General features: G+C 45.9%; 1 protein-coding gene across 1 annotated transcript; it reads right to left on the minus strand.

Annotated features, from left to right (window-relative positions):
* Window positions 1-2945: 2945 nt before the first annotated feature.
* On the minus strand, window positions 2946-8091 carry LOC108413761. Its single transcript, XM_017686426.2, has 3 exons — window positions 7820-8091; window positions 5573-5760; window positions 2946-3822 (listed from the first exon to the last, which is right to left on the minus strand). Exons 1-3 carry the CDS (start codon window positions 8004-8006, stop codon window positions 3016-3018), a joined length of 1182 nt encoding a protein of 393 aa, XP_017541915.1. The 5' UTR covers window positions 8007-8091; the 3' UTR covers window positions 2946-3015.
* Window positions 8092-13726: the final 5635 nt, after the last annotated feature.

The raw sequence follows: 13726 nt of genomic DNA on the forward strand, positions 1-13726 counted from the left end.
ATCAATTCTAATCAGAGAGATTCAGAGGGTTTGGTGTGAAGCGGTTCATATGCCTTTACAGTGGTGGTGATGGGAACCAGGCGTCGCCATGACTACAACACAGATATAGACACTTTATTTACCATCCAGAACCACCAGAGAACCTACACGAGTCTTTTGAGTCTATATGGAATGTTGATGATGGAAAACAGTGGAAAATCTGGAATAATGAGTTTTCTTTGGGGACTATTTTGCCTCATAAAGCACAAGGTGAGTGTTTCTAATAAAGTGGCCAGAGTGTGGAACCACAAGGTGGGTGTTTCTAATAAAGTGGCCAGTGAGTGGAACCACAAGGTGGGTGTTTCTAATAAAGTGGCCAGTAAGTGGAAACACAAGGTGGGTGTTTCTAATAAAGTGGCCAGTGAGTTTAAGCACAAAGTGAGTGTTTCTAATAAAGTGGTGCACAGTGACATCATCACTAACAAGAAGGCGTTTCAGAGGCGGGGCTTAAAGTCATTACATCGTAACGTCTTTAGTGATGCAGTTTGACGATTCCAGTTTAACTTCGCTCTTTATTTCTCATAATGAACAAACCGGTCGGTCGCGCTGTTCACCCACTCATCTCTATACTTGAAATCCAAACCAATCAGAACGAGTTCTGGGCAATTTCATATTAAATACAGCCGCTGAAATGAACGGGTTAAATATGGGAAATCCTAAGTGCTGAAGATTATGAAGTATAAGTGCAGATCAGTTCTGTTTTGGTGGAAATGCAGCATAAAACCTGCTCGCGAATTCAAACGAGGGCCGTGTTTGAAAAGCAGAAGTGGCTCTGTGTTCGTGGTATGTATTAATATTATACCACATTGTGCATTAATACTATATTAGATTTGCTTTTAGATCAAAAGGATCCAAGAAGGAGGAGAAAAGAGTCTAAAAAACTTTGCCACCCTCTCATTTCAGTTCTCCGTTCCACCTTAAATAATGCAGCAGTTACATCCTGGCCAGTTCCAGCCTCCCGGTTTCCGTGCTGGGTGCAGACGTTCCACTGCACTTCCACAAACTGCTCACGTTTACCGAGAACAGCACCTTTACTCGCACTAAACAGGAGGACATCACTGAATCTGAGGCTGATTAAGGCCTCCTGCTGGAACAGATGCCATTAGGACAGGCTGAGGAACTGAAAAGCTCATTAGAACAACAAGACGACGACGATAAAGCACAACTTCTCATATTCGCAGAACTACAGCTCTTTAACAGCCTGTTGCTCAAATACCTCCTTCAGCCCAGCGGTGGAGCTCCGTTTAACACCACAGGCTCGTTCATCTCCTTCATCTGAACAGCAGGAGAACAAAAACGTTCCACCTACTCATAGAAATATGAGAAGTCAGTACAGTGCAGTGTTAACAGGGCTCTAAAGTTAAGTGACCCTTTTTAATCCCACAAACGGGGAAATCCCACCTCCACATTAACCCGTCCGTGAAGTGAAACACCACATACACAGTAGGGGGCAGTGAGCACACTTGCCCAGAGTGGTGGGCAGCCCTACCCACGGCGCCTGGGGAGCAGTTGGGGGTTAGGTGTCTTACTCAAGGACACCTCAGTCATGGACTGTTGGTGCTGGGGATCGAACCGGTGACCTTCCGCTCACAGGGCCAGTTCCCTGACCTCCAGCCCACGACTGCCCCCAAAGTGGACGGTGTTCAAAGGGAACTCCACCCATTTCTCAAATTTCTGCATAATTAAATGGTTAAAAAATATATAAACATCAAGAGTGGTTTGATGGGAACTGCTCCACTGCAGAGAAACTAAGCCCTCCAACGTTGGCTTTTTTTGTGAGTCACTCTGGATAAGAGCTCGTGCCGAATTACTGAAGGCAGAAATAAAGACCTGCAAATGCCGGGTGTGGTTATTATTCCACGCTGGCGCTGGTCAGCTACAGTACGTATCTATCATATTAGTGCTCCTATTGCTAGTGCTCATGATTTGAGACCCTAAAGAAACAAAACTGCACAGTTTTATTACTGAGCATGTGCAACTGTGCAAACGTCTCCACCTTGTGGCAAAAGTGTAGAACTACATTCAGCGTGCCTAAACTCAGGACTGATGAAGGACTAGAGATGAGCTATGGTGTCTAACTGTACACCAGCAACGTACAAGCAAAGGTGGATGTTTCTAATAAAGTGGCCAGTGAGTGGAAGCACATGGTGGGTGTTTCTAATAAAGTGGCCAGTGAGTGGAAGCACAAGGTGGGTGTTTCTAATAAAGTGGCCAGTGAGTGGAAGCACAAGGTGGGTGTTTCTAATAAAGTGGCCAGTGAGTGGAAGCACAAGGTAGGTGTTTCTAATAAAGTGGCCAGTGAGTGGAAGCACAAGGTAGGTGTTTCTAATAAAGTGGCCAGTGAGTGGAAGCAGTAGACGGGTGTTTCTAATAAAGTGGCCAGTGAGTGGAAGCAGTAGACGGGTGTTTCTGATAAAGTGGCCAGTGAGTGGAAGCAGTAGACAGGTGTTTCTAATAAAGTGGCCAGTGAGTGGAAGCAGTAGACAGGTGTTTCTAATAAAGTGGCCAGTGAGTGGAAGCAGTAGACAGGTGTTTCTAATAAAGTGGCCAGTGAGTGGAAGCAGTAGACGGGTGTTTCTAATAAAGTGGCCAGTGAGTGGAAGCAGTAGACAGGTGTTTCTGATAAAGTGGCCAGTGAGTGGAAGCAGTAGACAGGTGTTTCTAATAAAGTGGCCAGTGAGTGGAAGCAGTAGACAGGTGTTTCTAATAAAGTGGCCAGTGAGTGGAAGCAGTAGACAGGTGTTTCTGATAAAGCGCGAATGCAGTTTGTGTAGAAAAAACCTTGCAAACGTTCAGTTCATCATAAAGCAGCTCTGAGCCAATCTTACATATTTCTGCATTAATCTCCGGCGCTCAGCTTCATGTTCCAGTATCTACCCTGACAGCTGACATCACGACACACAGCGTTCTACTAAATATATATAATTTATTTTTAAAAATCTGTACAAAAAGCGGTCTAGCCAAATAGGAGAGGAGTTAAATGAGATTGTAGTTGAGTCCGTTCTCCCAGCTGGACTCCTGGCTGGGCGTCGTCGTGTTCTGCGCGTTTGTCTGTTCGTAAAGGTGCTTCATCTCCGCTCTGTGCACCAGCTCGTGGATTCTGAACTTCACCTCCGCTCGGACGCTCTCCGGCAGCCGCTTCATGATGATGGACATGGACTTCAGGAAGGGCTCCAGGTCGTCCTGGTCAGCCGGGGGCTCGCAGCGGGGGCGCGGGCGCGTGCTGGCTTTGACGGCGCCGCCGCCTGCGCAGGCTGCGGGCGCTGCCCGCTGTTCCTGCGGGTCTGCCGTCTCCTGCTCTTCGTCGCCCTGTATGTGTTTCTGTAAGATGGCACACAGTTCGTTCTGGGCTTTGATTCGGCTCCGCGACGACTCCAGGCTTTTCAGGCAGGACACCACGTACCTGCCGAAGACGTCCCAGCAGTCTTCCCTCTTTCTGTCCTCCACCGTGCTGCAGGCCACTCTCCGCAAACTCGCCGATTCCAACTCTTCGTCGTCCTCGAACTCTCTGGCGGCGTGCGCTGGTGGAACGTTCAGAATGTTCATCTTCTCGCCGCTGGCGCAGTGCCGCTTGCTGCCCCGCGACGGAGGCGAGTCTGAACTGACCCTTTCGTCGTCCTGAAATGACCTTTTGGCCAGCTGGGGTTTAAACGTGTCCAGACTGAGCTCTCCGTCAGAGTGCGTAGCCTGATGGTGCTGCGCGCCGCTCAGACTGTCCGCCTCGAGCTCGACGTCGACCTGCGCCGGACTCAACTCATCACAGCTGTTCTCAACCACCGTCACCTGGAGGGATACATACAGGGCACTGTGAGGCAAAATAGTCCCCAACCATCAACGACATTCCAGATAAAAACTCTCGGACTCTGAATTACGCTGAAATCCTGTCGGAATTCCCATTTAACAGTCTATATCTCGACATGGCACGGGCGCAACTAAGGCTTTGTTCACACAGCAGGTAAAAGAGTTGCTTCCCGCGGCTCGTCCAGAGGTAAACAATCACAACCGCCAACAAACGGCAGGAGGATCAGCTTCATCTTCACCAGCATCACAGACGCATCACGAAGCTTCACTGACTGACGGCTGGGCTCGTCACCCAGAGTGTGTTCACCTCGCCGGAAAAAGGCCGCGGTCACTTCTTTGGTTCACGTCCTCGGATTCTTTAAACTCTGCTTTCAGACCTTTCACTGTTCTTTGATGCTGCAGCCTCGTTCTCGCCTGGACGTTTCTTTAGAAATCGCTCCAACGTGGAGTGGTTGCGATAAGTGCCTTCTAATTTTTCAGCGCTGACGCATCAGCCCAGGTGTTTGAGTCTCAGCAGCGCGAAATTATGAAATTATGACGCATGTCGAGCTGGATTGACATAAGAGCCCCAGGCTGGCTGTTCAGACCGAGTCGCGTTGTCGTATAGCAGAAGTTTCAGTACCACATACGAAAGGCTTTGTTCGCTCAGCGGGTAAACGAGGCCCACACCCCATCCTTCTCTTCATAATTGACGCAGATGTGAGTCTGTGTGTCAGGGTGAGTCCGATTTGAGACGCTTTCACATGTGGCGCTGAAATCCAGAACGTGTCCGATCTGCGGCAATACGACTGAACAGCCAGATCGGAATTCGTCGTCATTTCGCGCTGCTGAGACTCATAAACACCTGGGCTGATGCGTCAGCGCTGAAAAATTAGAAGGCACTTATCGCAACCACTCCACGTTGGAGCGATTTCTAAAGAAACGTCCAGGCAGGAACGAGGCTGCAGCATCAAAGAACAGTGAAAGGTCTGAAAGCAGAGTTTAAAGAATCCGAGGACGTGAACCAAAGAAGTGACCGCGGCCTTTTTCCGGCGAGCTGAACACACTCTGGGTGACGAGCCCAGCCGTCAGTCAACGAAGCTTCACAAAGGCTCCTGTGATGCTGGTGAAGACGAAGCTGCAACCTCCAGCAACAGATGAACAGCCAAACTACTATAAACTACTCAGAATCCCATCTGAATTACTGAGTAACTACTATACTGAGTATCTCCTGTGAATTACCCAGTGATGACTATGAATTACTCATTAATAACTCTGAATTATTCATTAATGTCTACTATGAATTATTCATTAATAACTGTGAATTAAGCATTAATGTCTACTATGCATTATTCAGTATCTACTATGCATTATTCAGTACCTACTATGAATTATTCATTAATAACTTAATTATTCATTAATGTATGCTATAAGTTACTCAGTATCTACTATGAATTATTCATGAACTACATTATTCAGTGCATAATAAATGATCTGAAAGCTACTCAGTCATGATTCAGTGTGTATTATGAAGCTGGTGTGTAATTTTGCGGTTATGTAAATGAGTTCTCCTTCCAGCAGTGTTACTGCAGTTCACCTGCGCAGGTCAGAGTTAACACACCTGATTCAGCTCCAGAACGACCTGATTATTAGTAATAAAGAAAAACGAGAACGTGTGCAGCGCAGGCGGAGCTGGACGACAGCCGTACAGCAGCCGCTCTGTACTCAGCCTTTCCGTGAACTATTCCCGCACCTCATAGTCCAGATCGGCGCAGTAGGACGACCTCCTCTTTATGTGCGGGTCGAGGAATTTGAGCCGCTGGAGGATCCACTGCTGCCTCGCCGTACACAGGCGCCCCTCCGTCCCGCCGGCGGCGTACATCTTAGTGTACCTGCTGTACTGCGTCCTCAACGAGTCCCACTTCTTCCGCAGCTCCTTCTCTGCAACAGGAACAGGAGCATAAAGAGGGTCTGGCGGTTTGTTATTGTTTACACTGGTCAATGCGAGCAGTCCAGCCACGTCACATTACAGGTTCACCAGCGTGAACTTATACAAGTCATAACAAACAAAGGTACTTTCTCCAGATACACACAGCACTCGGGATAAACGTGTAAATATCGCAGTCACAACAGATGCTCTAGAATCTCACTGTGGCTCTCTAACACACTGTACACATTAACACGTGCTGCTTTTAGTCCGTTCTGGTTTCTCAAGGGTCTAGGTTGGTTTTTTAGATTAGCTGTACTGGTTTCCAGAGAATCTACATCAGTTTTCAGGAAATCTGCTGCTTTCTAGAGTCTCTACACTGATTTCCAGAGGATCTCTGTTGCTTTTCAGATGGTCTGCACTGGTTTATAAGGGATCTAGAACATATGTTTTTTAATTGTACTTATTTCGAGAGGACCTATACTTCAGTATGATCTACAGTGGTTTTTAGATTATCTATGCTGGTTTCCAGACCGTCTATATTGGTTTTTAGATGATCTATACTGGTTGCTAGACCATCTGCCATTTATACTGGTTTCTAGATTGTCCATATTGCTTTTTTAGATGATCTGTACTGGTTTCTAGATCATCTATATCGGTTTTTAAATGATCTACACTGGTTTCTAGACCGTCTACATAGGTTTTTAGATGATCTCTGATGGCTTCTAGTTCATGTGTATCGGATTTTAAATTATCTACACTGGTCTCTAGACCATCTGTAATGGTTTTTAGGTGATCTGTGCTGGTTTCTAGAGAGTCTATATTGGTTTTTAGATTATCTACACTGGTCTCTAGACCGTCTATATCAGTTTCTAGATGATCTATGCTGGTTTCTAGAGAGTCTATATTGGTTTTTAGATGATCTGTGCTGGCTTCTAGATCATGTGTATCAGTTTTTAGATGATCTACACTGGTCTCTAGACCGTCTATATCGGTTTTTAGATGATCTATACTGGTTTCTAGAGAGTCTATATTGGTTTTTAGGTGATCTATGCTGGTTTCTAGACCGTCTATATTGGTTTTTAGATGATCTACACTGGTCTCTAGACCATCTATATCGGTTTTTAGATGATCTATACTGGTTTCTAGAGAGTCTATATTGGTTTTTAGATGATCTATGCTGGTTTCTAGAGAGTCTATATTGGTTTTTAGATGATCTATGCTGGTTTCTAGACCGTCTATATTGGATTTTAGATGATCTGTGCTGGTTTCTAGAGAGTCCGTATTGGTTTTTAGATGATCTAAGCCGGTTTCTAGACGGTCTATATCAGTTTTTAGATGTTCTGTACGGTTTACCAGCAGATCTGCAAACTTTTCCCAAATGATCCGTATGGGTTTTTTTTACCGAAATTGGTGTTTTAGATCACCTGCAGTGGTTTGTAGATAATCTACTGCTTTTAGACCATCTGTACCGCTTCCTCTGGAGCGGCGTAACCAGCCAGCCGATTGGTTCTTTTTATTGAGGGGCGGGGCTTTTTCTGCAGACAGACACCATGTTGAGTGTTATGAGCTCCACTACTCGTATTTTAACCACAGGCCGTCCGTTCGTTTACAACATCTCTGCCGTCACTGATCGTACACCTAGCTGAGCGTTCTGAGCCACACGGGCTTGTTCTGAAGGTCTAGTTCGGAAGCGACGACCCAATCAGTCTAGAAATGGGCTTTTGTGGAAACGTAGATCATCTGCAGCGGTTTGTGGATGACCTGCTGGTTCTAGACCACCTGTGCTGGCTGGCTCAGAGGCGCTGCGCTGGTCTGAGAGGGTAAAGGTGTCAGTCAGAGGTTCTGGATGGTCAGAGTCTCTGTGTTTTGTGGGGGCAGTGGGTTCTGAAAGGCTGCCTGTGTTGTTGTGGCTTTACTGGGCGAAGCCTGGATGGCGATAGAGGATAAACGAGGGTCTCGTCGCTCTCAGAGGGTCTGCGGAGCTCTGGCTGGCGTCTACAGTGTCGATTGAAGCCGGACTGCGCTCTGCGGGGGTGAAATGAGGAGTAAAGCAGTGAAAGCTCTGTTTACCGCTGAGGCCGAAGTGCTCGGCCATCTCCAGCCACGCGTTCATCTTCACGGTTTTGTTGCTGAAATTCATCTCCGTGGTGTCGAACAGCTCCGGCTTCGCCTCCATCATGGCCACGAACTCCTCCTCCCTCTCTGAGGTCCAGGTCGAGCTCATCTTGGGTCTCAGGTGCGTCAAATATGAGCTCATTTAACACCTCAACTCCCAAAACAACCACAGCGGTCAGCACGGCCTCTTCTTCTGCGCCCAAACACACCCGCGCGTCTCCGCGCCCTCTGCCGGACAGTCGGAGAGCGACACCCAGGCAGAGGCGGCAGCCAGCATACAGAATAAAAGTCTTCAGAAAACAGCGAAACGCTGCGGAACAAACAGAGAAATATTAACTAAAAATACTAAATAAAGTAATAAAGTCAAATCCCGGACCCCAATTACACAATGAATTAAACCTCACACGGCGCAGACTCTTTAAGTGTTTAGAGAAGGAAACCAGTTCTCAGTAGAACCATCTGCACGCTTAAATGGTTCTATGCATGGCGATAGAGAATGTGTTCTGTATAGAACCGTTTTTAAGTGGTTCTATAGCAATAACAAGCTTCTTCTGTCTTTATAATGTCAAGAACCCTTTTTGGTGATGTTCTATGTAAGTAAGCGACACTGCTTTAATCCCACAAACAGGGATTTAACCCGTCCGTGCAGTGACACACACACACACACACACACACACACACACACACACATTCGCATGCTTAAATGGTTCTCTGTTTGGTCAAATGGTTCTTCACAGTAGACTTACAATGTGTTGTGTATGGTTCTATATAGAACCTTTTTGAAAATGGTTCTGTGTAGCACCAAGAAGGGTTCTTCTATCATTATGATGCCAAGCTTGTAACAGAAGAGCCCTTTCTGGTGATGGGGTATGTAGATGAAGCCTGAGATGGTTCTGTTTAGAACCTTGAGTTCTTATAGAACCATTTGCATGCCTAAACGCTTCTTTGCATGGAAAATGGTTCTTCAAAATTGATGTTGTATCTGGTTCTATGTATAATGTGTTGTATATGGTTCTATGTATAATGTGTTGTATATGGTTCTATATATAATGTATTGTATATGGGTCTTTATATGACTTTTATATAGAACATTTTTTGAGATGGGTTCTATGCAGCACCAGTAAGGGTTCTTTTATCATTACAGTGTCAAGCCAGCAATAGAAGAACCTTTTTTCGGTTTAATAAAACAAATGACCATGCAAAGAACTATTTAAGCATGAAATGGTTCTATGTGGAAGAACCCTTGTGCTAAAGAACACACACACACACACACACACCCACACACACACACACACACATATATATATATATATATATATATATATATATATATATATAAATTAAATGTAAATTGCTATTTTAACTTCTCGTTTTTAGCGGTTGAGCTCCATTCACTCCCATTCATTGAGGACTCGCTCGCGGGCGCCCTCTACTGTTTAGTCCTGTTTTTGATATAATAGCGGAAATAATAAGTGGCCAGACTTGTCATTAATCATCTTCACTTACCGCCTAACCAGCAAGCTGATTGGTTCTTGTTATTGAGGGGCGGGGCTTTTCTTCTGCAAACAGACACCATGTTGAGTGTTATGAGCTCTGCTATTTTAGATTATTTGTAGATTAGGCTTTTAGATTTCATTTTTTTTTTGTTTATTTGTTTGTTTTTTACTTATTTCGAGAGGACCTATACTTCTGTAAGATCTGTATTGGTTTTTAGATGATCTATGCTGGTTTCTAGATCGTCTATATTGGTTTTTAGGTGATCTATGCTAGAAGAACCCTTTTAGGGGCTATATAGAACCATTTTTAATATGCTATGCAGAACCATCTACAGGACATTCTCATTCCATCTCTCTAACCTTTTCATGAATCAAAGGGTTCTTTGATTAACGGTTCTATATAGACTCATTTTCTTAACCAAAGAGCCCTTGATGCATCTTTTATAAGAGTGTAGAACCCTTATTGCTGCTATTTCACCACAAAAAGAACCATTTAAGCATGACACTGTTCTATATGGAAGTCATGGCTCCGAATAGCACCATTATCTTCACTAAAGAACCCTTGAAGAACCATGATTTTTAAGAGTTTTAGATGTAGATGTTTCAAATTTTGGCCTAAAGATAAAATCTACAGTAAAAGTAAGTCAGTTGCTGAGCTGAGCTGATGTTCCTCCAGAGGTTCTACGTGTGGAACATCGGCGTCAGAGGGCGCTGCAGTGGGTGAATCAGGCCTGCTGAGTGAATCTGAGCTCTTTCCAGAAGGTTCCACCTCCTGCCGTCTCCTCTTCCTCAATGTGGCCCATTGTCCGTGAACAATGGCCGTCCAGTGCGGTCATTAACCTGTGAAAGGCATCGTTTATCACTGTGGGAAACCCAGTGGGTTAATGCGAGTGGGCTTTATCCTCAGATTCAGCTGAAGCCCCCCAGGTGACCGCCAGTCTGCATAATGTGGCCCGAAGGCCGCGCCGGACCCAACTGGCCCGAATTACACAATGAATTACCTTCATAAACACACGATCCTCGTACTGACCTGCACGCAAGACTTGAAGGGTTTAGAGAAGGAAGCCAGTGCTCAGTAGAACCATCTGCACGCTTAAATGGTTCTGTGCATGGCGAAATGGTTCTTCAAAATTGATGTTGTACCTGGTTCTATATATAATGTGCTGTATATGGTTCTTTATAGGACTTTTCTGTAGAACTTTTTTTTGTTGCACCAAATAGGGTTCTTTTATCGTTACAGTGTCAAGCCAGTAATAGAAGAACCCTTTTCAGTTGAATGAAATGATCTCACCATGCAGAGAACCATTTAAGCATGAAATCGCTTAATTAATTAATTAGTTAATTAATGGGTGATTGAATGCGTGAATGAATAAATGAATGAATGAATGAATAAGTGAGTGAACGGATGAATGAATGAGTGAATGAGTGAGTGGGTGAATGAATCAGTGAGTGAGTGAACGAGTGAGTGAGTGAACGAATTAATGAGTGAGTGAGTGAGTGAACGAATGAATGAGTGAGTGAACAAATGAATGAGTGAGTGAGTGAACGAATGAATGAATGAATGAGTGAAAGAATGAATGGATGAGTGAGTGAGTGAGTGGGTGGGTGAGTGAGTGAGTGAGTGAGTGAGTGAGTGAGTGAGTGAGTGCGTGAGTGAGTGAGTGGGTGAGTGGGTGGGTGAGTGAGTGAGTGGGTGAGTGAGTGAGTGAGTGGGTGAGTGAGTGAGTGAGTGAGTGAGTGAGTGCGTGAGTGAGTGAGTGAGTGAGTGCGTGAGTGAGTGAGTGGGTGAGTGAGTGAGTGAGTGAGTGAGTGAGTGAGTGAGTGAGTGAGTGGGTGAGTGAGTGAGTGAGTGCGTGAGTGGGTGAGTGGGTGGGTGAGTGAGTGAGTGAGTGAGTGGGTGGGTGAGTGAGTGAGTGGGTGAGTGAGTGAGTGAGTGAGTGAGTGAGTGGGTGAGTGAGTGAGTGAGTGAGTGAGTGAGTGAGTGAGTGAGGGTGAGAGAGTGAGTGAGTGGGTGAGTGAGTGGGTGAGTGAGTGAGTGAGTGGGTGAGTGAGTGGGTGAGTGAGTGAGTGAGTGAGTGAGTGAGTGAGGGTGAGAGAGTGAGTGAGTGGGTGAGTGAGTGGGTGAGTGAGTGAGTGAGGGTGAGAGAGTGAGTGAGTGAGTGAGTGAGTGAGTGAGTGGGTGAGTGAGTGAGTGAGTGAGTGAGTGAGGGTGAGAGAGTGAGTGAGTGGGTGAGTGAGTGAGTGAGTGAGTGAGTGGGTGAGTGAGTGGGTGAGTGAGTGAGTGAGTGAGTGAGTGAGGGTGAGAGAGTGAGTGAGTGAGTGAGTGAGTGAGTGAGTGAGTGAGTGAGTGAGTGAGTGGGTGAGTGAGTGAGTGAGTGAGTGAGGGTGAGAGAGTGAGTGAGTGAGTGAGTGAGTGAGTGAGTGAGGGTGAGTGGGTGAGTGAGTGAGTGAGTGAGTTGAGTGAGTGAGTGAGTGAGTTGAGTGAGTGAGTGAGTGAGTGAGTGAGTTGAGTGAGTGAGTGAGTGAGTGAGTGAGTGAGTGAGTGAGTGAGTGAGTGAGTGAGTGGGTGAGTGAGTGGGTGAGTGAGTGAGTGAGTGAGTGAGGGTGAGAGAGTGAGTGAGTGAGTGAGTGAGTGAGTGAGTGAGTGAGTGAGTGAGGGTGAGAGAGTGAGTGAGTGGGTGAGTGAGTGGGTGAGTGAGTGAGTGAGTGAGTGAGTGAGTGAGTGAGTGAGTGGGTGAGTGGGTGAGTGAGTGGGTGAGTGAGTGAGTGAGTGGGTGAGTGAGTGAGTGAGTGAGTGAGTGAGTGAGTGAGTGAGTGGGTGAGTGAGTGAGTGAGTGAGTGAGTGAGTGGGTGAGTGAGTGAGGGTGAGTGGGTGAGTGAGTGAGTGAGTGAGTGGGTGAGTGAGTGAGTGAGTGAGTGGGTGAGTGAGTGAGTGAGTGAGTGAGTGAGTGGGTGAGTGAGTGAGTGAGTGAGTGAGTGAGTGAGTGAGTGAGTGAGTGAGTGGGTGAGTGAGTGGGTGAGTGAGTGAGTGAGTGAGTGAGTGAGTGAACGAATTAATGAATGAATGAGATTCTTTTGAATTAAAGAACTGCCAAATGGCAGGTGTGAAAAGCCCTTCTTGCCTCCAATGTTATGTAAATGAGGCCATTACATTTGAAGAAGTAACTAAGGACACTCTCCTACACTCTCCACCCTTCTCGGCAACAAGTTGGTGGAGCCCCCCCCCCAAAAAAATGTCAACATTACCAGAAATTTAGATTCAAGTTAGCTTTATTGGTAAATGTACAGTAAAGAAACGTGTTGCTTTGTTTCCCTGTACAATGAAATAGTAATAAAAATAAGTAATAAAAAGATAAAAAAGTAATAAAAAGATCAAATAAGCAGACAACAATATTATAACAAGTATTCCTAAATAGAACTAAATGTAAACTAAACAGAAATATGAACTCTGCTAATAATCCTATGTACACAGTCATTGTGCAGTAGTGCGCTACAGTACAAATTGTCTGAACACACCTGGCACTGCCACAACATCTCCTTTCTGCATTTGCCACATGTGAACCTGTTACAACGCGACGCTTAGTGGCAATGCCCTTTTCCCTGTGTCAGGTGTGGGTGGTTGCTGCTGAAGGTTTTCCTTATGCACCTCCTTGGCTGCCATATGAGACTGTGCGAGCTCTTCTGCAAGCTTCACCAAGAAGTCCGACCGTCTCTCTCTGACCCCAGTGCATGGCTGAAAAAGCACATGTGCCTTCAGTGCTGAAATGTCAACGCCGTGTTCCTGAACGTACAGTGCACTTTCGCACCATCTGGTCCGTGACATCCACACCACATTGTAAGCTGTTGTAGTCGGTGACTGTGTTAGGCTTTTTTTTTCGGGTGTCCCCAGTCTCCACCATACTGCGCATGCTACTGAGGATGCAGACAGTCTTTCTCCGTTTGGGCGCGTAAACGGTCAGTGTGGCACCAGAGGTTGAAAACACCTGTGTACTGAATTCCTCACGGTCCAGAGTCTTTTTGGCAGAGTCTGGAAGCTCACGGCGAATCTTGTTTACAGTGCCAGAGGGTGGTCTTCCGGCCGAGCAATCGTCTTGCTAGTGACAATGAGGTGAAAACATTGTCTGTGGTAACGGTTCTTCCTTTGTCCATAAATGGTTCCATTAGCTTCATCACCACATATTCCGATAGTTCTTCCCCCGTGGGACGACTGGAGTCTTTGCCAAGATATGGGATGATGTTGCATACATACTTGGATTTCAGGTCACATGCCACCCAGAACTTTATGCCAAACTTGTCAGGTTTTTGTTGCAATGTACTGCAGAAAACAGCAACGGGTTTTGGTTGGAAAAAGTTGCTCATCTATGGT

The sequence above is a fragment of the Pygocentrus nattereri genome, chromosome 29, assembly GCF_015220715.1.
Source record: "Pygocentrus nattereri isolate fPygNat1 chromosome 29, fPygNat1.pri, whole genome shotgun sequence".
In the NCBI taxonomy this organism is placed as follows: Eukaryota; Metazoa; Chordata; class Actinopteri; order Characiformes; family Serrasalmidae; genus Pygocentrus; species Pygocentrus nattereri.

Coding starts and splice junctions, on each gene's coding strand:
- LOC108413761 (XM_017686426.2), bottom strand. CDS start 8,006: ATGAGCTCATATTTGACGCACCTGAGACCCAAGATGAGCTCGACCTGG. Junction 5,761..7,819: donor CGAGCACTTCGGCCTCAGCG/GTAAACAGAGCT, acceptor TTCCTGTTGCAG/AGAAGGAGCTGCGGAAGAAG. Junction 3,823..5,572: donor GCGCCGATCTGGACTATGAG/GTGCGGGAATAG, acceptor GTATCCCTCCAG/GTGACGGTGGTTGAGAACAG.